The sequence below is a fragment of the Nomascus leucogenys genome, chromosome 24 (genome assembly GCF_006542625.1).
Source record: "Nomascus leucogenys isolate Asia chromosome 24, Asia_NLE_v1, whole genome shotgun sequence".
Classification (NCBI taxonomy): Eukaryota; Metazoa; Chordata; class Mammalia; order Primates; family Hylobatidae; genus Nomascus; species Nomascus leucogenys.
This window is the reverse complement of record NC_044404.1, coordinates 11429987-11453412: the sequence shown is the minus strand read 5'-3', so window position 1 is coordinate 11453412 and position 23426 is coordinate 11429987. Positions and strand designations below refer to the sequence as shown.

The 23426-nt window shown below is 57.1% G+C and overlaps 2 protein-coding genes across 3 annotated transcripts in view; one reads left to right on the top strand and one right to left on the bottom strand.

The window, feature by feature from the left end:
- Nucleotides 1-4915, top strand: part of CASZ1 (castor zinc finger 1) — a 160824-nt gene extending 155909 nt beyond the window's left edge. Inside the window, exon 21 of one of the 2 annotated variants that reach the window (XM_030805723.1) lies at nt 1490-4915. In XM_030805723.1, coding sequence (XP_030661583.1) covers nt 1490-2601 — 1112 coding nt within the window. In that variant the 3' untranslated portion in view covers nt 2602-4915. The remainder of the gene's footprint in view (nt 1-1489) is intronic. The other variant, XM_030805722.1, reaches the window with a different exon arrangement.
- A 6290-nt stretch (nt 4916-11205) lies between these two features.
- The window catches only part of PEX14 (peroxisomal biogenesis factor 14), a 155093-nt gene continuing 142872 nt past the window's right edge, over nt 11206-23426 (bottom strand). The window contains exons 6-9 of the mRNA XM_003274236.4: nt 18866-18968; nt 17554-17651; nt 14624-14715; nt 11206-12420 (exon numbers count right to left, since the gene is read on the bottom strand). Coding sequence (XP_003274284.2) covers nt 11964-12420; nt 14624-14715; nt 17554-17651; nt 18866-18968 — 750 coding nt within the window. The 3' untranslated portion in view covers nt 11206-11963. The remainder of the gene's footprint in view (nt 12421-14623; nt 14716-17553; nt 17652-18865; nt 18969-23426) is intronic.

Sequence of the window (23426 nt, the reverse complement as noted above, 5' to 3'; positions counted from 1 at the left end):
AACAGTAAGGGAAGTCTCTGTGGACTCAGGCCCCGGCAGTGCTCAGGGGCAGAGGCACCTCCCATCTCACCCCCATATCTGATACCCACCGGGATGGCATCTGCCCGCCCCCTCCCTTGAGCGTAGACACCACCCAGGCTCCGACTCCTCTGCTAATTCTTGCCTCACGTTCTGCCTGAGTACAGGCCCCAGGAGTTACGGCCAGGGCAGGGCCGAGCCTCCCCCTCCTCAGGGACTTCCGGCTGTTGGAAGCTCCACTCTGGCATAACCAGACCCTGTGACTTCAGACCCAAAGCCCCTCCTCACCCACCAGGTTTTGGGCCTGAGGCCATCCCTTGCCCCCTGCCTGGGTGCCCCTACACCGTCACAGCCCTTAGTTTCTCTCCATTTTTGTCCACTCCGGGTGGGCGATGGGGCCTGGCCTGAAATGCGCAGGGCAGACATTTGGTGGCTAGAGTGACTGCTGGGCCTTCTAAGCAGGCTCTGGGGGAGCCAGGCAGGTCAGCCGTGTGGGAGGAGCCCAGAGGCTACCCACGCTCTGGTGGGGCTGGTCAGAGAGCTTCTCTTGCTTGTGGAGGGTGGCGTGGGGAGCCAGGACTAGCTGCCTGTGCCTCTGGCAGGAGCCGGGGCTTCCCCTCACCCATGGCCATAGGGGCACAGGTGCCTCCCAGAAAGGGTTACAACCCTGGCCTTGGCAGGGGGGCATCCTAAATCCCAGGAAGCAGTCTGGGCCAGCTGGACATAAATGGGCTTCGCTCCCCATGGCTGAGCCCCCGCCCTGGTCCTGACCCAGGTAAATTACAGCTCTGAGCAGAGGGCAGAGGCATTGAGCTCCCTGAGTCCTGGTCCTCCAGCAGGGCTGCCCTCTCCCAGCCCTTGGGGTAGAAAACCCCAACAAGACCTTAAAGAACCTTCTGGTACCAAGGACAAGGTGCTCCTTAGGGCAGGGAGTTGCAGCCCCGCACAGCCCTGGGGCACTTGGCACCCCTACTGTGAGTAGGCAGCTCCCCCTGTGCAGACAGGCGCAGCCAGGGAAGCCGGGTAGCCGGCGGGAAAGGAGCCGGCCTGTCCCTCATTAGAGGCAGCTATAGCTGGCGTCTTGGCCCGAGTCCAACTTGGGTAATTGCACTCTGCCGACCTAGATTCCCCCTTCAGCTTCAATTAGCGCCAGGACGTGTCCTCACTTCCCACCCAAACTGGCCAGGAAGCAGCCACCACGTCCCCCAGAGCTGATTGGGCTGCCACCTCCGGGGAGAGGCCTGTGTGGCCCTTCTGCAGACAGGGATGAGGAGGGGAAGCCCGGGACCCCTGCTGTGCTGGGGTAGGGAGGGGGCGGGGCAGGAGAGGCCTCCGAGCCAGGGGAAGCCGAGGGCTCCCTAAATGCCGCCCTCTGGCTCCATGCCAGATCAGGGGTCCCGTGTGGGTGTAACCCTGTGGATGGTGCCCATGTGGGTCCCTCTTCTGCACTGACCTCCCTGCCCCTCCGCAGGGAACACCATCTCCATGCCGACAGCCTCGGGGGCCAAAAAGCGCTTCTGGATCATCGAGGACATGTCGCCCTTCGGCAAGCGGCGGAAGACGGCGTCCTCCCGGAAGATGCTGGACGAGGGCATGATGCTGGAGGGCTTCCGGCGCTTCGACCTCTACGAGGACTGCAAGGACGCAGCTTGTCAGTTCTCGCTCAAGGTCACCCACTACCACTGCACGCGCGAGAACTGCGGCTACAAGTTCTGCGGGCGCACGCACATGTACAAGCACGCGCAGCACCACGACCGCGTGGACAACCTGGTGCTGGACGACTTCAAGCGCTTCAAGGCCTCACTCAGCTGCCACTTCGCCGACTGCCCCTTCTCGGGCACCAGCACGCACTTCCACTGCCTGCGCTGCCGCTTCCGCTGCACCGACAGCACCAAGGTCACGGCGCACCGCAAGCACCACGGCAAACAGGACGTGATCAGCGCCGCGGGCTTCTGCCAGTTCAGTTCCAGCGCCGACTGCGCCGTGGCCGACTGCAAGTACAAGCTCAAGTGCTCGCACTTCCACTGCACCTTCCCGGGCTGCCGCCACACGGTGGTGGGCATGTCGCAGATGGACTCGCACAAGCGCAAGCACGAGAAGCAGGAGCGCGGCGAGCCCGCGGCCGAGGGCCCCGCGCCCGGGCCTCCCATCAGTCTGGACGGCTCCCTGTCGCTGGGCGCCGAGCCGGGCTCGCTGCTCTTCCTGCAGTCGGCGGCCGCCGGCCTGGGCCTGGCGCTGGGCGACGCGGGCGACCCCGGCCCGCCCGACGCCGCCGCCCCCGGGCCGCGCGAGGGCGCCGCCGCCGCCACCGCAGCTGGGGAGTCGTCTCAGGAGGACGAGGAGGAGGAGCTGGAGCTGCCGGAGGAGGAGGCCGAGGACGACGAGGACGAGGACGACGACGAGGACGACGACGACGAGGACGACGACGAGGACGACGACGAGGACCTGCGCACCGACTCGGAGGAGTCGCTGCCCGAGGCGGCGGCGGAAGCGGCGGGCGCGGGCGCGCGGACCCCGGCCTTGGCGGCGCTGGCGGCCCTGGGCGCCCCCGGCCCCGCGCCCACCGCCGCCTCCTCGCCCTAGCGGCGCCCGCGGGTGGCCCTGGTGGCGGCCTCGGGAGCGGCGCCGCCCCGCGCGAAGCGGCCCGTGGGCAGAGCCCCGCGCCCCGCCGGTGCTTCCGGACCCCGAGTCCGTCTCAGGACAGAGGCGGGGACCCCTCTGGTGCTCCGCGGCCGAGGACACAGGCGGCGGCGGTGGCCCTGCTCTAGGGAGGCCGGGTCTCTTCAGGGAAACAGAAGGTGCTCTTGTCCCGGGGTAGGGAACCGAGGAGCAGGGGTCCCCGGGCGAATGGGGCGCAGCTCCCGGCCGCTGCCCCGGCGCCCCTCCCCGCGGCCGATTCGGCCCCGCGACCATTGCTCAGGACTGGGACGGGCGCTGGGGGCCACTGGGACCCCCACCCCGCGCCACCAGGGCGGGGTGGCTCCTGGAGCCGCTGGCGGGGCCTCCCTCATGCAGCTAGGATCCTCCCCCCTGCCCGGGGGGAGACGGGCAGAAGGCGGTCAGCACGGGTGACACTACAGGGACCGTGGAGGAAGCCTCATGGGAGTAGCAGCCACGGAGCTCCAGCTCAGCCCCATCCCAGGGCCCAGCTGCTCCCCCAGGCCTGGGTCGGGTCTGTTTGGTGACTCCCTGGCCCCAGCCTCCGCCCCAGGGAAACCGAGGCTGCGTCCAAAACCCAGAGTAGCCCGCTGGGGGCCAGGGCGGGGTCTCCGCCACCCTGGTGGTGCAAACAGGAAGGATGCGCCTGGTTTTGGCTTTAATATTCAAAATGGAAAAAAATACAAGAAAGTTGTACAGTATTTTTCCTGTAAAGGTTATTATTCTACATAGAACAAAAAGGAAGAAAGCAGGCGTGGTGAGAGTGCAGACCCGCCTGGGCCCGGCCTGAGGTTGGAGGCTCAGTCCCGTTTATCCTGTGGGATTTGGTCCAGCGTTTTTTGTAGAGGCCTTAACAGTTTGAGGCTGTCTGTCTTCACACTAGCACTGATGGGAGCTGCGTGATTCCAACTCTTAACTTGAATTTTGTAGAGACAAGAAAAAAGGACTATTACTGTTGATCCAAGTTTGTAGTTAATTTAACATTTGAGTTCTCTCTTGGTGATGCGTGTGGCTTTATAGGGCTTTTTTTTTTTCCAGTTTGTTTTATTACTTTGTTTGGGATGCTTCTTTGCTGGTGCAGTCTACCCAGATTGGGTTCCCTTTGCAAAACATCCCCCTTCCTGGAGATGATGAGGCCATCGAAGCCCGGGCCGGGGCCTGACCTGGCAGGCACACACCTGGCTGGTGGCTCTGAGGTCCCCGGGGACTGAGTCCCCTGCGAGGGCAGGCTGCCCAAGGCCACACCTGCCCACCTTCCCTACTCCAGGCCACCAGCTGGTGTCAGATTGGGCCACCAGGAGAGAACAGGCCTAGGAGGGAATGGAAGGCTGGCGGGGAGGCTGTCACCCAGAAGCCTCCTCCCCAGAGGCCTCCAGGAGGAACCTGGCTCAACTGGGGGCAGTGGTTTACTTTTCCCTTTTTTCTTCCTTTCTTTTGTTCTCTCGGCTGCCCACAGCCAGAAAGCCAGGACCACCTGAACTGGACAGGGAGCAGGGAGGGAGGAGTGGTCGCACGGAGCGTACCTGATTCAACAGGAAATCAGTTGTTTTCTAAAAGAGCCCCCACCAGAGCCTCCTGAACTCTGTGGGCACCACGTGCTGCTGTGAGCATCTGCCCAGACAGTGACCCGCCACGGGCCCCAGGCGTCTGTGGAAGGAGTTTTGTAAAGGAAAAAAAACACACACACACAAACATTTTTTCAATGTAGCAAAATCAAACTTAAAAAAAAGAAGAAAAGAAGAAGATGCCGACAGTGCGAAGTCTAGCCTTTTGTAACCTTCATATTGCACACTAGGACTATAAGCCATTGCTAGCTCATTTTGAATTTTAACGTGTAATTTTTGTTTTATTTTCTTTCTGTGGGGAAACAATGCTTGATCCACCAATGCTGTTTTTAATGTTTTATAACTATGTATGTGTATATATATAAATATCAAATAATATGTATGCACATATGTGTGTGTATATATCTATATGTATATACATATATAGATATATAGAGATATATAGAGAGGTTTTGAGACAAAAAAAATACAGAACGTGAAACCCGAACTGAACAGCGTGTGCTCTGATTACTTGAATCTGGTCTCCTCGGCACCTGGTTATTAAGAACTGAATATTTTTCCACTTGAATTTAGTGCTATTAGAAATTTAATATATGTGTTTTATTTATTTGATTTTTTTTTTGCATGACTGATGCAAGGTTTGACATTTTCACTCAATAAAAACTGGAAAAAAATCTATCAAGTTACCTTTTATTTTTAAAATCGCCCCCAAGAGGCTGGCCATGACCCAGCTACACCAGTGGGGTGAGGGGAGGAGGAGTTGGGTGCCCTTCAACCCTGGCAGGAAAAGGGGGGAACAGACCAGTTTTGTCCCTGGGCTGCTGGGGACAGAGGTAGGGGGCTCATTCCTGGCCTGGCCAGAAGGGTGGCCTCCTCCCCCGCCCTGCCTGAAGCCCCCACTTGGGACTCAGGAGCCACCTTTGGTCAAAGCCATCTGACACCAAGGCCTGGGTCATCGGACAAAGGCTCTGCAGCCTCCCAGGACCCCCACCCCAGCCAACCCTCTCCTCTCCTGCTAGGCCGGCGTTGGCAGGGCCACCCTCCTGCCTCCTCCCTCGGCTCCTTCCTCCTTCCTGCAGGGACCTGTCCCGGCTGGGAACGGCGCGTACCCGGATCCAATCCGGATGCTGGCGTGACTCCTGCCTGGAGCACAGGATGGCAGAGCCAGAGGGGGAAAATAATTCCTGGGTCCGTAGCCACCAGCCCAGAGCCCGAGCTGCCAGCCCTGGTGGCACCGTGGTTGGCTCCCTTGGAAGCATGGTGGCCGGAGTGTTCACCAGACCTAGCCTGGAGTGCAGGCCTCCCAGGCGCTCCGAGAGTTTGTCTTGACGCTTCCAACGGATGGCCGGCTTCTCACGACACCACATCGTGGGAATCACCTTGACAGCCCTGCCCTGAGCTGGACTCCAGGTGGCCGGAGCTTCCTGGGACCTTGAGGAGGGGATGTGTGCGGGATCTGCCACATTCTTCCACGCTGAGGAGTCTTACTGGCTCATCACACCCCAGCCACAGGGATGTCACAACCACTTGCCTGACGAGGAAACAGGCAGACTTGGGGGCTGGAGAGGTTCGGTCACCGCAGCACGCTTCTCCCTCACTGAGTCTGGCACCAGCCGGCCAGGCACCAGGGACCAGGGACGGCAGGGGAGTGGCCTCAGCCCACAGCGCCCAGGCCCGTGTCATTTCCCACCGCAGAAGTGCGTCTCCAGCCCAGCCCCAGCGCGCGGGCACTCCCTTTCTTCTTTCCTTCTGGAACGCAGCCCACAGGCTATTTACATAAATATGTTTGTAACAGACATAAAAATACATACTTTTTTCTGTCTTATTAAAATGTTCAAGTTGGAACTCGCCTATTGTTTGTGGATATCTTGATTCTGTTAAATAAAACAGTGACTAATTTATGGGATAAAACACAAGTTCAACAAATTAAAACCATTATTGGAGCTTCCCAGGCTCTGGTGGGCCTCCCGTGGGGCCTGAAGCGAGGCAGGGAGCCAAGCCCTGAACAGCCGGTGGGTGGGTGGTGCAGCCACAGAGCACCCTCCAGGCCCCGGCACAGTGGGCAGCTCTCTGGGGCAGCACTGACTCCTGGGGCCCAGGGGAGGGAGGATGGGGACTCAGGGTGGTTTGCTGACCTTGTCCAGAACCCAAAACTGCCCCCTGGTCTTCTGGGCCTGGATGGACCACACCCAGGGTCAACCAACCTCACGACAAGCAGGGCCCCCAGTCCAGCCCAAGGAAGGGGAACGGGGACCCAGGGACCTCTCAGAGGCATCTCAGGGCCTCAGGACGCTGCACCCAGGCCAGCCCGTGGTGCCACGTCCCAGGCCCCGCCCCAGAGGGTGGAGAGAAGCTCATACCTCCACCAGGCATGTGTGCCCACTCTGAGACCGCCTCCAAGAGCCTGGAGGGGGCCTGCGGCTGCGGGTCGGGGGATGGGCCCAGGTCCCACGGCACTCCCTGTGGCTTGTTGGACTCAGTAGGAAATGCAGTAAAGCATGTTTTCCTTCTGGGATTTAATTAGCTGTGGTGTGTGATGCTCCTACACCCAAACTGGGGCAAATTCAAGTGTTTTGCAACCTCTTGGAAAGGGCCAAAACCCGCCACACAGGCTCAGGGCTGAGCTCAGGGGCCTGCCCACCTCCCACGGACCTGGCCCAGCAGGGGCACCACCAGCAACCTGAGTCACCCATGGGCGCCAGGGCTTGGCACTCACGAAGCGGCCTTGCCCCAGCCTGGACACGGCGACAGGCAGCCCCCTTTCTGGGCAGCATACCAGGCCACTGGGCAAAGGCCAGCTGCCCATCCACTGTCACGGGAGGTGGCCCTGGCCCCACAGGTGGCGTTGGTCTAGGACCAGGGCTAGCAGCAGTGCCCTCTGAAGGGCTGGAATCCCAGAGCCTTGTCTGAGAATGAAGCAGCCAGGCCCCAGCCATCCTTGCTGGGAGGTGTCTCCGCACCCTCTGGGGCAGGTCAGGGAGGAATCGGCAGCTCCCAGGAGGCCACAGCCAGCGCTGGAGCAGCTGGACCCAGTGGCTTGGCCTCCAGTAAGCCCCATGCCCCACACCACTGGAAGGAGCCAGGGATCCCCAAGAAAGAACCTCCCTGCCCGGAGCCTCCCTGAGGCTGGCTCCTCCCGCTGGGTCTATAATGCATCTGGACCCTGAGTGTCAAGGTGGTGTTTAAAGCCATGACCCTGTCCCTTTAAAGAAGGTCCTTCCAGTATCTGTCGTGGAGCAAGGAAAGGTTTCAGGCATCTTTCTGATGAACATATCATATATCTCATTTCTTCTTCTAGGAGAACACAAACTTTAAAGTGCTCAATGATAGTAAATTATTAAGGTTTATTCATGATTCAGGTAGTCATCCCTCAATGCCAGGCGAGATTTCAGACCCGTTTTGCATTAAAGAGAGTGCCAAGGCCAGGAGCGGTGGCTCATGCCTGTAATCCCATCACTTTGGGAGGCCGAGGCGGGCGGATCACGAGGTCAGGAGATCGAGACCATCCTGGCTAATACAGTGAAACCCCGTCTCTACTAAAAATACAAAAAAAATTAGCTGGGCGTGGTGGCGGGCGCTTGTAGTTCCAGCTACTCGGAGAGGCTGAGGCAGGAGAATGGCGTGAACCCGGGAGGCGGAGCTTGCAGTGAGCCGAGATCGCGCCACTGCACTCCAGCCTGGGCGACAGAGCGAGACTCCATCTCAAAAAAAAAAAGAGAGTGCCAAGGCTGTGGTCTGAGCTGTGGCCTGCGTCGGCACGTGTCGGGGGAGGACAGAGGGACCTCTCGAAAAGGATCAGGACCCACTGGGCCCTGCGTGTGAGGGTGCCACACACATGTTCACATGCATGTCAGCACGTGCCAGCTCAGGCATGGCTCCCACTGGCCAGGCGGTGGCCAGTCCCTAGGTGGGAAGCCCCTGTACACAGCAAAGGAGCAGGGGCAGGAAGAGCGGCCAGGCCCTCCAGGTCTACCCGGGTGCTACACCTCAGGAGCGCCCCCTGCCTGGCGCTGGAGCTCCCACCTGCATGCGGGTCTCACTGGCGCCTCCGCGCCTGCCCTGTCTGGAGGCTCTGACCTCTTCTTTTGGTGCCTTGGCAGAAACCAGTTTAAACAAACAGACGAATTAAGTCAACTCCTGGGGACAGAGATGTCTGGCCATTGAAGAATGGCCCCTGCTTGCCCTCCCCCTCCCTCCTGGGGTCTGGGGCAGGGACAGGGTGCTCACCAGGAGAGGGAGGGGTCTGGGGTGAGGCCGGAGACCCAGCACCTCCATGCTCCTGTCTAGGCCACCAGGAGGGCAGAAGCAAAACCTTCTAGAAAACTCTTCCACCTCTACCTGGGTGTGAGGGCCCCGAAAGATGAACACAGCTTGCTCAGATGCGTTTATTAAAAACAAAGAAAGAGGGAAAGAGACTCTGTGGGCACACAGGGAGCCGACTGGCAGGTGGCAGGTTCTCGCATCTCTGTCCCCTTCTATGTGGATTGGCTTTGCTACACATCCCACCTGTGGGTACCAACTCAGCAGCCCCTTCCCCTGACCCAGGCGCTCCCTTTCCCAGCTGGGGTCCTGGGATGGGACTGGCTCTGGGAGCCTTGGCTTTTGAAGGACTGGGCAGCCCCAGGCGGGCGGAGACCCTACCATTCCCCGAAGGCAACTCCCCCGCCTCCTGGCCTGTCCTGTGAGTTGCAAACACCCAGGGAGGTCCCCTGTCCTTCCCCAAGTAGATGTCCCTGCCCAAGGCAGAACCAGCGAGTCACCGGAGGAGCCGGGACAGATCCCGGGGACCGAGGGAGCTGGTCCGGGGTGAGGTCAGGGCGGCTGTCCCCCAGCCTCCAAGCACGGGGCTAGTTCTTTCCTAAAAGACACTTTATAAAAATACATTGTAATTGAGTTTAATAATCTTCTCCCTTCCAGAAAGGGCCTGACAGGCGCTGCCTGCTGCTTACTTCTGCCCCATTCCAAATATTTTTACCTTATTTGGATGAAATGCATTATTTTTCTAATGAAAGCCTTTTTTTTTTCAAAGGGCTGTTTTCCCTGGTCCAGCAGCTGGCTTTATTAGGCAGCACTCCTGCCGTTTTGGGGAGGGGTTTTTCTCTCCCTGAAATCACGCCAGACTCTCTGTCCTCAAAAGCCGAATTCGTTGTTCAGGACCCACAGGGGCAAAAGGCCTCCGGGCCCAGGCTTCTGTCCGTTTCTCCTCCACGCTTGAGCCTCAGGGATGTGCCAGCCCACTGACCCCCAGGTTGGAGAGCACTTGCCCTGTGAGGTCTCCACTGCCCCCACCCCAGGGATAGTGAAGCCCCAGGGAATCCCTTTCTTGGTGGCCCCAGCTCTCCAGGGAGAAGTGGAGCCGGGAGCTGGCACTTCACTTCCACAGCACCAACCCCACAGCCCTGGCTTCCCTTCCTTCCCAGGGTATCTGCCCTCTGGTCTCCCTTTCTAGTCCCACTGGAGGAGGGACCTCTGAGAAGTTACAGACAATGGCCACCAGGCAGCAAATGACAGGGGGCGGGGACTCCTCAGGAACTGATCCGCCCACGATGCAGGCCTGTGACCCAGCAGGTCTGAGGGTGGGACACAGGCAGTCACTGGCCCACCTGTCTGCCCGCCCCAGCTCCCAGACACTGGGACTCCTGGGGTCCTGGTAGGCAGGGCCCCCTCGTCCAGGTGAGGGTGGCAGCCCCTGGGAATTGAGACACCTGCTTCTTCAGGGACAGCAAGGAGGCCAGGGAAAAAGAAGAACAAGCAACAGTGTGACACTGAACCGGGCTCCGCTTGTCCCTGGGGAACACGTAGCTGGAAACAGGAACTGCAGGAGTGTCCTTCCAGGTGACAAGCATGAAAGACACAACCCACAGGCCAGAAACCAGATTGGGGCTGGACCCTCCAGCAGGTGGGTGCGGCCTGCTCCCGGTGACCCTCCAGTGGGTGGGTGCAGCCTGGTACTGGGGACCCTCCGGGGGTGGGGGCAGACCTGCTCCCAGGGACCCTCCAATGGGTGGGGATGACCTGCTCCCAGGGACCCTCCAGCGGGTGGGGATGACCTGCTCCCAGGGACCCTCCAGCGGGTGGGGATGACCTGCTCCTGGGGACCCTCCAGCAGGTGGGTGCAGCCCAGTACTGGGGACCTTCCAGTGGGTAAGGGCAGACCTACTCCCAGGGACCCTCCAGTGGGTAGGGGTAGACCTGCTCCAGGGGTCCCTCCAGCAGGTGGAGGCAGCCCGGTCCCAGGGACTCTTCAGTGAGTGGGGGCGGCCCGGGCCTGGAGACCCGTCACTTTAGCAGGCCCTGTGTTCCCAGCATTAAGAAGGGTTTGCTGCAGGGGCCGAAAGCGAAACATCTGAGACAAAACAGCCCCAAGTCTCTGAGCCCAACCACATGGCCTCCTCCCTCCCCAGCAGAGGGAGGGGCAGGGCGGAGCAGGTACATGGAGGCCACACCTGCAGGGACTGCCCAGGGCTTCCTATTTCTGAAGCCCTTGTGTCCACATAGGCACATGGACATCACGGCGCCTGCGGCCCACGAGCCTGGTCCTGACGCTTGGGGGCTTCAGGGAACAGGAGCGCCCCTCAAGGAGCCCATGGCTCTGCTCTTCTGGTTTTAGCCAAATGCTCTGTGAAGGCGAAAGGGAGACTGGGAGGGCGAGAGCCGGGGGAGACCGGGAGTCAGAGAGGACGCCACACTCCCCTCCCGGGGAAGCATTCGTCCATTTAAGGAAGGAGAGCTCCTCATTCCACATGAGGTCTATATACAGTCACACGAGGTCCCTGATCCTCCTGCGGTCAACAAAGTGTCGCCCTCCAGCAGCCACCAGACCTGAACAAGGCGTCTGCTTCTGGCTGAGCAGCGGCGGAAGCTGCCCATGGGCCCTCACCCACACTTCACCAGCTGGAGGCTGCGCTGAGACGACCCGCCGGGCCCAGGGTACCATGAGCAAACAGGGAGCCACAGGCAGAAATTAAATAGTGGCAACTGGTATTTATTACAATTATATACAGTCCTATCTTCCGTTCTGAGGTCTATACATGATCACACAAATGAACATGTGTTTCCTGGGGGGAAGGACAGAGCTGGCTGTTGGTCAGGAAGGCCCTGATGCCTGGCTCCTCCTCCGGAGTGAGCCCCATCTCGCCATGGGATTAGCTGAACCATTACACGGCAAGCGGGGGCATCAGAAGCGCAGCGTGGTTTCATTTGTCTGGGAGGACGACAGGGCACGACTGGGGGCTGGGGACAGGCACCTGAGGGGTCCAGGGCCGGGCCCAGGGAGGGAAGTGAACGGCAGACACCAGAGGGACCGCAGCTCCTCCTCCACTGAGTCGTCGGGAGGCAGTAGGGACGCTAGCTCTGGCCATGCGTGGTGCCACGGTAGTCAAGACACTCGGCAAACACACCCTGGGCAAGGCGTCTGTCTGGGAGAGGGGGCTGGGGAGGGGCTTGGGCCCCGAGGCTTTGCTGCCTTCAGCCTGACTTGAGATCGATGCCAAAGGCCGCTGGGCCTGGGGCTGGGGCTGGGGCTGGCGGCCAGGCGAGAGGAGGCCAGGGGGACAGAAGTGTGACTCCCCATGCTGCCACCAGGCCACAGTGCAGCTGAGGACAGCTCTGCCCCCTACCTGGGCTCCAAGCTGCCCTCCCAGGGCCAGAGAGAGAGGCAGGGTGTGGCCACGCACGGGCACACTGGATGCCATCCTCAGGCTGGAGGCAGCAGGTGCAGCCCTAGTCCCGCTCACTCTCATTGCTGGCGCCCTCGGGCCGCCGCAGCTTCTCCACCTGCTCGTTTATCTGCCCATCCCCGCCCCGGCGGTCCTCCCTCTGCACCCCCAGGCAGTCCTCCTCGTCCACATGGCTCACATCATCATCCTCCTCGTCCTCCTCGTCCTCCTTGTCCTCCCTCTTCTCCTCCTCGCCTTGCACCTCCATCCGCACCTGGCCCTTGACATCCACCACCCCCTCGCCTTCCTCCTGGGGGCCCAGCAGGTGGTAGGTGACCGTGGAGCCCTCGGGGCTGTGGCCCTCCTTCCCAGGCGAGGACGACGTGGACTCATTGCTGACAGGTGAGATGTCGCTGCTGCTGTGGTGGTTCACGGCCGCGGGGCTGGAGGGTGACGGTGACTTGACCGGGATCTGCCACGAGGGGATCTTCGGGGCTGACGGGGATGGAGGGAACTGCCTCCTGGCGGGAGAAGCAGGGGAGGAGGTTGGTGGCGGCATTCAGGACTCCCACCCTTGAAGGGCCACGCCTTCCCTGACCCGCAAGGGCTCGGCGATGGTGAGCTGCTCCCCCAGGGCCACTGGGCAAGGGACAGGATGGAGCCCTTCCTCCCCTCCTTTCAGGAGCAAAGATCCTATAGCTGAGATAGATGCCAAGCATGTCCTGTGCCCCCACAGATAGCCCAGGGTCCCCCCAGGACCCCCGCCCTGGGAGAGGCCCATCTGCCTGGGCAGCTGCTGGAAGCCAAGTGGGGCCTGCCTGCCATGCGGGAGCCTGCTTCCTCCTGATCCTCAGCACCGGCCCTGCCTCCACTCCAGTGGCCAGGAGAGGGACAGGGTGGGGAGGAGCCCAAAAGGGCTATGAATGGGGACTCCAGACACCTGAGCCACAGTCCTAATTTGTCTATGGCCTGAGCAAAAGGTGGAGGCAGGGAGCCCTGGCCACTGGCAGGGGGTCAGACACATCAGAACCAAAAGGGCGGTGGTGATGCCCTTTGCTAGAAAACTTCTGAGCTCAACACTTTCAACGGGGAAGAGGCAGCTCTCCCTTCTGCGCCGTACTCCCTTCCTGGGCCAGCAGCCAGCCCAAACCAAAGCCAATTCCAGGAGGGACCTGGGAGGTCAGGTCCACTTGGCAACGGCTCAGAGACAGAGCTCTCCAACAGGCAGGCCCATCTCTGCCTGAGCCAAGAGGACAAAGCCCTGCCCACAGGGCTGTCCCCCAGCAGGGGCCTTAGACACAACTCTCCCACCTCAGACCCCACTTGAGTGGGGCACATACCACGGCCTGCTTTATTCACCAGCATCCTAAACGCTAACAAGAAATTCCGTGTGCAGTTTTCTTGGCCCCACGGTCACCCAATGGCCTGGCCTCCATCCCCAGCCTCCAAGGCACTGGTCTCGGTTAGGGAAAATAGAGGCCGTCTCCTAATGACAATGCTCTGGCCTCTGCCAGGGCCACACCTCTTTCCAGGACATGTTCTTTTCCTCAGGGAGAACCAGGAAGTTGGGTGGCTTGGAAAATGGGGTCTTCTGGCTGGAGCCGCAAGGCCCCTCTGCACCCCATCCCGGACCCTAGTGAAGAGCCCACCTGCACCCTCCCACTCACCCAGCTCCCACCAAACCCAGCCCAGCAGGGAAACAAGGACACCCCATGCAAGGCCCACTAGGGCATCAGCCCAGGAGGACGGCCCACAGTTGCGGCTCCCAGGACAGAGTGGCTCCTGGACACCGGACTTTCAGTTTTAAAAAACCAGAACAGTCCAGGCACAGTGTGGCTCACACCTACAATCCCAGCACTCTGGGAGGCCATGGGCAGATGACCTGAGGTCGGGAGTTTAAGACCAGCCTGGCCAACATAGCAAAATCCCACCTCTACTAAAAAATACAAAAATTAGCCGGGAGTGGTGGCGGGCGCCTGTAATCCCAGCTACTCGGGAGGATGAGGCAGGAGAATGGCGTGGACCCGGGAGGCAGAGATTGCAGTGAGCCGAGATCGTGCCACTGCACTGCAGCCTGGGCGACAGAGCGAGACTCCGTCTCAAAAAAAATAAAAAATAAAAAATAAAAAAAATAAAAATAAAAATAAATAAATAAAAATAAAACCAGGACAGTCCCAGGCAAAGCAGGACAAGTTGGTCACCCTACCTCTGAGGCTGCATTGATGACAATGTGCTGTCACTACAGAGGGGCAACAGGGAGACAACCAAGAAGCTGGGGGGGCAGGGCCTGCTTCTGCCCACGTCTTCAGTCGTGGAACCCTTCCAAGTACAAAACACAAAGACCCTCCCGCAGGGGCTTTCCGTGGGACAAGGCTGTCACTGAGTGGTCACCTAGGGCTCAGGAAGGAGGAGCCAAACCAGGAAGTTCTCCTCTGCTCCAAGGGCCCTGCTTTTTGGCTCAAGCTGTCCCTGACCAGGTCTTCACAGGCCTGGGAACTGTATTTCAAAACTTGTGTGCCACAGACCGTCACCTCTGGAGTGGAGAGGGGGTCAACTGGGGAATGAAAAGAGAAGCTCAAAAGGCCCCAGACTCAGTGCCTGAGTCGCCCACACAGATGGGGTCCTTGGGGGTGGGGGTGGGGGTCATGCCCCTCCCATGCCCTGGAGCTCCCAGTCCTCCTTTCCAGGCCCAACCTGAACAGGGTCCCCATTCCTCCCTCCTACCGATTTAAAAGAAGCCCTTTCAAGGAGTTAATTTCAGACTTGAGTTCGTTGATATTCTGGGACTCCAGGATCCAGTTGGTGGATGTAGTGGCCTGAAAGCAGAGCACAGGAAGGCTCAGGGCGGGCACCTTGCAGCACGGGCGGGGACTGCGGCTGCAGGAGGACCTGGGTGGGGGCAGCAGGTGGGGCCTTCTGGGTCTGTTCTGGGGAACCCGGGGGAAGGTTCTGCCACTGCCCACTGCCTGCCATGTCTCTGGATGACAATATCCTTAAACTTTCCCACGGCTCTGTTTAGACACCTGATGACGTAAGGAATCATTACGTGTTTTTAGGTGACATAATGGTATCATGGGCATCTTTTAGAGACATGCGGAGGCGTGCAGGTGCGGTATGAAGTGTGATGATGTCTGGGATTTAGGATGGCCTGGGGTGGAAAGAGGAAACAGCCACCATCTCTGACAAACCCCATCCTTCCATGCACACCTTTCCCCTTTGAAGGTAACACTGTTTTCCAAATAAACTTCACAGAACTACATCTTACTTCTGGAAAATCTTGCTGGCATAGACGGGAAAGAGGACAGCCAAACCAGAGGTCCCCAAATGGGAGCTGCCGGTGGCCACCTGCTTGTGGCATGTGCGCAGAGGACAATGCCACATGAGGCCTCCGTATGAGGTCTACCTCGCCCAGGCTGAAGGCCACCCCAGGCCGTCTTTAAGTGCACAGATGAATATTGCCAGCTTTCCTGATACTGCTCCCCTGAGGTGGGCAGAGGGGACGTTCCCTGGCTGTTCCCTACCAGTGTGCTGTGGGCTGCTGGGCTGGTTTACAGAGGCCTGGCCCCTAACGTGGGGTCGGGGGCTGCTGTGGGCTCACCCCAGCAAGCAGGCCAGCTGGCACACCTTAGCAGGGAGAAGTCCTTCAGAGGGCCTGTAGGTCTCAGGAAGGAAAACCTGGGCAGTCTGAGAGTGAGTGTGTGTCACCCACCACCCTCAGACACAGCCCCTCAGGGTTCCTACTCCAGACCACCAGACAGGGAGGACCCAGGAGCCACTGTTCTGGCTTCTCTGAGACCTTGAAAGCTACAGCAGCCCATTAACAAGGGCACAATTTCCACTCACTGGCCTACAAAGGACTCAGATTTCCAAACGCATATGGTGCCAGATGCCAGGATTTAGAAATAAAATCTGACATCTGGGGCTTTTTAGCCAGTCTCTTTAAAAAACAGTTGTAGAAAACTCATAGCCTTCAGTTTTATGTAGGTTTTTTAATTACTTAAAGCTCTTCTTTTTAATTTTTTACAGTGCTCCAGTAGGAGTTTGGAAGCCAGATATAAAAACTTACATTACAGCTGAGAAAACACAGCTCTGGGTCTTTGGTTTATGGGGTAACCGAAGTCCTCACACATACGAGTTTAGATGCCAAGCCAGTGGCCCCATGCAGCTCAGGAGAGAAGGCTGGGGTGGGCCAGGGACAGTGGCAGCACAGCCAGCTCGAGGGACTCTGAGGGGCCCGACCCCTCTACCACCAAGCACATCTCGGGTCCCCACTGCTTCTTAAACACAACATGTGGTCTTAATCTCAGGCGTAAGGCCTGAAAACAGTTTTCCAATTTCCGAAATGGCTTCTGGCCATAGGCAGAGCACGGATCCAAAAGATGACCTGACCAGGAGAGCAGGCGGGGCCATCGCTGGGCTTCCTGCTGCTTTAGGGACCGGCCACCCGCGGAGAACATGCATTGCAGTGGCTGGAGGTGGTCACCAGTACCCACAGCCATCCCAGGAGGAAGGGCAGGTGGCACCTCTGTGTGTGGTTTGTATGTCCAGGGGGGAGATTCCTGGGACCCTCTTCACAAGAGACACCCCAGACTCCATGGAAAATGGAAAGATTGTCATTTTCGTGGTTTTTGCAAATGCAAAAGATCTGAGTGCTGGCTCAAGCCAACTCGTACACTAGGAGTGGCTTTCCCTGGGTAAGCAACTCGGGATGGGACTCTACAGAGCCCAGGTGGTGGGGGCAGACAGGGAGCAGTGTCCGCCGGCCACAGAGCTGTGGGGCAACGGAGAGAGGAGCCAGTGGGTATTCTGGAGCCACCAGGCCACTGTCTCCTGGGCCCGGTCTGTCTGATGCTGCCTCAGGGATGACCCCTGTTACCCACCCACAGAACCCAGGCCTGCAATCCTGCGAGCTGGCTGAAGCCAGCCACCCTCTGGAACCCATGAAGAGCCCCAGGAATTAGGTGCCGTTATGGCTCCATTTTACAGATGAGGAGACTAAGACTCAGAGAGGTTAAGTAACTTGCGTGTGGTCATACAGCTAACAAGTGGCAGGGCCAGGATTCAGCCTGATCCTGGAAGCTGCCACGCCAAGATTTCTTCACACTTGGGCAGTGAGGCAAGGACACTGCCTTGGGAGTTGGTTCTGGCTCCCTAGGGTTGCCAGAACCCGTGGAACCTGAGTCTAGAGAACCTGCTCGCTGCACTGCGGTGTGGATGGGGCTGGTGCGGGTGAACTGACTGCCACTCGCTTCTCCTCTGTCTGTTCCAGAACCCCTCCTGGCCATGCTGTGACCTTCAACCTAACTTATAAGTAGAGGTCGTCCCATGTCTACACAGAAAGCCTCCAGAGCTGCGGGGATGTGGCTGCCATGAGATCTCCACAGGCAGAGGGTAGCTTTTCCTTCCTCCTGCTGGGAGGTGACACAGAGAGAGAAAGGACGGCCTCCACGGTTAAACGTCACACTGACTGCCCAGCAACGGCCTCCTGTCTCTACAAGGAGAGAAAGGACAGCATCGGCCGTGGCTGTGTAACCACCGTGAGACTGGGGCAAAGTCCAGCTCCCGAAGGTGGCAAGCCTGGCCCAAGGGACAAGAGTGAAGGGCACATGGGACACACCTGGGCCTGGAGGGCCCTGAGCAGCAGAGACAGGTACCTTGGCAGCGGCCAGCTCGTGGGCAAGCTCCTGGATCTTCTGCTGCTGCTGAATCAGCAGCTCCTGGACGGAGGCGAGGGTCGTCTGTAACTGAGTCACTGCGAGAAGAAAGCAGTCACGGAGCTGGTAAATTCACAGGCACAGACGTTCCCCTCGCTCGGTCCACACACCTAGGAGCTGCCCGTGTTCCCGCTCCATCTAATTGATCTGCAGACACCCCCAGCCCCCGCAATGCATGTGATTTATCTGCACTCTGGGTGATCTGCCTGCGCTGTGTCTAACCTCTAGTATTTCTACTTTATCTTTCCATTGTGTAGTTGGCCATGGCCAACAGTATATCCGTCCAGAACCTCTCCCCTCTAATTAGAGCTGGCTATGATTTGCTGAGCTCTCCCGGCTTCTCTGGCGCCTGCGTCCTTCATCTCCTGGGCCTCAGTGTCCTTGTGAAACTCCTGGAGTCTCCAATGCTGGGAGAGATGGATCTCAGGTCCCCGCCACATTCACATCCAGGAGTGGCTCAAGCCACACGTCCTGTTTCCCACTGCTCCTTCCCGCCCTCCCCACCTGACCCAGGCTGCCTGCTCAACTCCCCGGTGTCCCGTGACCCCTCGGGACCTTGTTGCCACCAATGTCAGCCTCGCAGGAGCAAACGCCAGCAGGATGGACATGTCAGAGGGTTTCTGCGAGCTTCACAAACGTGCCCCAGAGGGACACAGACTCCTGCCTGGGACAGGTGGCTCTCTCGTTGGCCTCGCTCCGGTTTTTAGACTCAGAGCTGCCGTCTAGTAAATAAGTTTATAAAGAAGAGAAGCTATGGCGCGACAGGTCCCAGCTAATCTGGGCCATCGCTGGGGCACCAGGTAATGAACGCGAGCCCTGTCGAGTCGATAACAGGGGAGGTGGCTGGGGTCCCGGGAGCCACAGTAATTACAGACTCTCTTGACCCCACAGTCGAGTCTTAGAGGGAAGGGGGAAAATCACTGAAAACCCCCCTGAAAACCTCATAGAAGCAGAAATTAAAAATGAACTTTACAGCCCTTAGAAAGGCTGTCATTTTATTCCCCTTATTAATATTCTGAGGTTGGGAGCCTTTCCGTAAAAACATAATTAATTGAGGCCGCGCCGACAGTAAACAAGCAATTTCAAATTAAACCGAAATGACGGCGGCTTCATTTGCAAATGTGAACAGATTCTCAGAGCAGATAAATGAAGTCACCACATAGAGTGGAAACGGAGGGAGAGGGGAGGGGCAGAGAAGGGGCTGCTTGGAGAAGGCCGTGAGGGGTGACTTGATGGAGTCATTAATCTTTACCTGTCTGGGCCACGCTGCCACTCAGCTCAGAGAGACCGGCCTCCATCCTCTCCAGCTGCTTTCTGTCCTCTCGGCCGCCCAGGATGAGAGGGAGCAGGTATTTCTGCAAGAAGTGGGACAGGGTGAGGAATGCATATGGGCCCGGGGTTATCCTCCAACAATCTCTCAAATTCTGCCGCCCAACTTTCTCCCTGTCATCCCCGGGTTTTGGAAACCCTAAGCAAACACCATAAATGAACAAGATATTTGAAAAAGTTATGAGACTGCGATTACAACCACGTAAAAATTCTGCCTGAATAAGGACAAGGACCAGGAAGGAACGTGGACAGGGAGAGTCAGCTGGATCTGCTGTGATGGGAACTTTTCGGTTCCTTTATTTACTTTTCTTAGTGATGCTACACTATTTCTGTAACACAAAGTTATAAACTCTACTGACACAGTTGTAAGATATAAATGTGGATGGACACACAAGCAACAGATAACGCTGGGGCCTCCAGGCGGCAAGGGAGGCGGGGCAGCTCTTCCCAGCATATTCTCCTGAATTGTGAACATTTTGAACCTGTGAGTGGATCACCTATTCAGAAATAAACGAGTAAAATTAATAAACAAAACATCACTGGAGAAACTAAAGGAAAATCAACAACACATTTCTGGGACCCTTGGTTCCCTCGCCAGGGGATAACATGCGCGTTCTGAGGCTGCTGGAAGAGGTCACCTCAGTCTTTTTCTAAATGAAGCCTGAATCCTCAGAACAAACTTCCTTCATGTAAGAGTCAAAACAAGTCGAGTTCCCGAGAATGAAACACAGGGCAGAAGGGAGAGGAAGGTGCAGGACCAGAAGAAACTGGCTCTGGGGAAAAAGAAAGTGGATGCGGCAGGGCCACCCCTCACAGGGGCCTAGAACCAGGGACGCCCGAGGGGGCCGTTCAGGAAGGAGGCAGGCAGGGCAGGGCTGGCAACTGGTGCTCTTGGTTGCCTTGGAGGTGAGGGTGTGGAGGGATGGAGGTGGGTGGTGGGGCCTGCGGGGACAGCTGCATGTAGGAATATGTGCACTGACGTCCAGCCACTAGGGACATGGAGACAAAGTCCCCCAGGTGAGGAAAGTGAGACCTGCTGCCCACTTCAGTGGGCGCTGCCAGAGGCAGTGCAGCGCAGGCCTGGCAGGAGCTGCCCAGGGATAACTTTGGTTCTTAATCTATCTGGGCCCAGATAGGAAAGAGGATGGAAACTTCTCCATTACGGTTTCTGTACCAGGGAAGGAAAAGAAGCTCTCTCGCAAAGGGTTTGTGGGAACTCATTTCCAGAGTGACTCCTAAGTGAAGATCATTCTTCAGCAGCACATGTATAGACGCATTTTCTATTTTGCAAAGTGCTTTTCAACCACAGTGTGAGCTATTACCCACAACTGAGCCAAAACTCATCAAAGGTAGCCTTACGCTTCAGAATGAAATGTCCTCAGCATGAAAGGTAAAGAATTCTCGGCCGGGCGCAGTGGCTCAAGCTTGTAATCCCAGCACTTTGGGAGGCTGAGGTGGGCAGATCATGAGGTCAGGAGTTCGAGACCAGCCTGGCCAACACATTGAAACTCCGTCTCTACTAAAAATATAAAGATTAGCTGAGCCGGGCGCGGTGGCTCATGCTTGTAATCCCAGCACTTTGGGAGGCCGAGGCGGGCGGATCACGAGGTCAGGAGATCGAGACCACGGTGAAACCCCGTCTCTACTAAAAATACAAAAAAATTAGCCGGGTGTAGTGGCAGGCGCCTATAGTCCCAGCTACTCGGAGAGGCTGAGGCAGGAGAATGGCGTGAACCCAGGAGGCGGAGCTTGCAGTGAGCGAAGATCGCGCCACTGCACTCCAGCCTGGGTGACAGAGCGAGACTCTGTCTCAAAAAAAAAAAAAAAAAAAAAAAAAAAAAAAGATTAGCTGAGTGTGGTGGCGCATGCCTGTAATCCCAGCTCCTCGGGAGGCTGTGGCTAGAGAATCGCTTGAACCCGGGAGGCGGAGGCTGCAGTGAGCCGAGATCATGCCACTGCACTCCAGCCCAGGTGACAGAGTTAGACTGTGTCTCAAAAAAAGAAAAAAAAAAAAAAAGAATTCATAGATGTGTGTGTAACCAACTAAACGCCATTTCTGAGATCAGAAGTCCTAAGGGCAGGAGCAGACACGCTGCCCTAGCCGAAGTCTTCACATGCTTATAAAGCAAGTCGAGGGCTTCTTACCATTTCTTTTTTTTTTTAATTTCGAGAAACTGAGCAGATGCTTTAGAAATTCTCTTGTTACCATTGTGACTGATATTGCAACGTTTCTTTTCTTTTTTAAAGCAGAGCAGAGAGCCCAGAGCTTCGTGGAAACTACAGGTGGCAGCTCCGTGTGAGTGCCCACACTAAGGTGGGCTGCCGAGCTGCCCTCCCGCTCCCGTCAGGCCACAGGCCCTCCATGGGTGGCCATGTGACAGTGCCTACTGCTCATTACAGCCGAGGCATTCATCTGAGGACTCTGCATTCGTGTCACATTCTTCTTGGTGCTTGTATACAGTGATTTGAAGGGGGCACCAGTTCAGAGGGAGAAGTACCAGGTCCCAAGAGGTGTTTTTGTTCTGTTTTGTTTATTTATTTATTTATTTGAGACAGAGTCTCGCTCTTTCACCCAGGCTGGAGTGCAGTGGCACAATCTCGGCTCGCTGCAGGCTCACTGCAACCTACGCCTCCCAGGTTCAAGTGATTCTCCTGCCTCAGCCTCCCGAGTAGCTAGGATTGCAGGTGCATGCCATGACACCCAGCTAATTTTTGTATTTTCAGTAGAGACAGGGTTTCACCTTGTTGGCCAGGCTGGTCTCAAACTCCTGACCTCAAGTGATCTGCCTACCTCAGCCCCCCAAAGTCCTGGGATTATAGGCGTAAGCCACTGTGCCTGGCTTATTTTGTTTTTTAAATTGAGACAGGGTCTCCTTCTGTTGCCCAGGCTGGAGCGCAGTAGAGTGATCTCAGCTCACTGCAACCTCCACCTCCCAAGCCCAAGTGATCCTCCCACCTCAGCCTCCCGAGTATAGCTGGGACTACAGGCTCATACCACCATGCCCAGCTTATTTTTTTATTTTATTTTATTTTTTTGGTAGAGACAGAGTTTCACCATGTTGGCCAGGCTAATCTCAAACTTCTGGGCTCAAGCAATCTGCCTGCCCTGGCCTCCCAAAGTACTAGGATTAGAGGTGTGAGCCATGGCGACTGGGCCAACCCAGGATGTTTTGTTTCTTGATTTCTTTTTCTTTTTTTTTTTTTTTTTTTTGAGACAGAGTCTTGCTCTGTCACCCAGGCTAGAGTGCAGTGGCATGATCTTGGCTTACTGCAAGCCCCGCCTCCCAGGTTCACCCCATTCTCCTGCCTCAGCCTCCCCAGTAGCTGGGACTGCAGGTGCCAGCCATCATGCCAGGCTAATTTTTTGTATTTTTGGCAGAGTCGGGGTTTCACCATGTTAGCCAGGATGGTCTCGATCTCCTGACCTCGTGATCAAGTCAGGATCCTCAGCCTCAGCCTCCCAAAGTGCTGGGATTACAGGTGTGAGCCACCGCGCCCAGCCCTTATTTCTCAATTTCTAACATGGAAATGTCCAGCTCCAGGAATACATGCTACACTTAAAAAATTATATTCTGCTATAACTGTCATTAGCTTTTGTACTACATCAAAAATGAAGAATCCAGAGTACCATGGCTGAACATGCTTCATGTGCTAAGAATGACCATGGCGAGTCTGAGTGCTCATTCAGGTTGTTTAAAAAAGAAAATCACCAGCCGGGCACGGTGGCTCACGCCTGTAATCCTGGCACTTTGGGAGGCTGAGGTGGGCGGATCACCTGAGGTCAGGAGTTCGAGACCGGCCTGGCCAACACAGTGAAACCCTGTCTCTACTAAAAATACAAAAATTAGCCAGGCATGCACCGGCACACCTATAATCCCAGCTACTCAGGAAGCTGAGACAGGAGAATTGCTTGAACTCAGGAGACGGAGGTTGCAGTGAGCCGAGATCATGCCACTGCACTCCGGCCTGGGTGACAGAGCGAGACTCCATCTCAAAAAAAAAAAAAAAAAAAAAATCACCAATCAGGGGTGGAGGAGCTGTCAGCCTCGAAAGAAAAGAAGCTTCTCTACAGGATCCCAAGATCTGGACTGGGCACCTACCCTGGCCCTGCATTTTCTAGAAACTAGACTCATTTGCTTCATGTCCAAGTTGGGCCTTCACAGGGGAGTCAATGTTCACTTCATGCCTGCAGTTCTGTTGCAAGCAATGAGCCTGGGATCCTGAGAGTTGACTTGAGAAGGCTGGGAAATCCTAGATTTCTATAGATGCCAGCACAACAGACAGAGCAAAAAGAACAGCTCCCATACATCTGACGACACTGAGGTTCTCACCGCCGCTCTTAAATGCTATGGCAGAACAATGGTGTATAAAGCACTTCCATGTGCCGGGCATGGCTCTGAGCCCTCTACAAGGGAGACTGACTCTTTGGGACTTCACGACAACCTTGTGAAATGGGGACTGTTATCCCCATTTTACAGACCAGA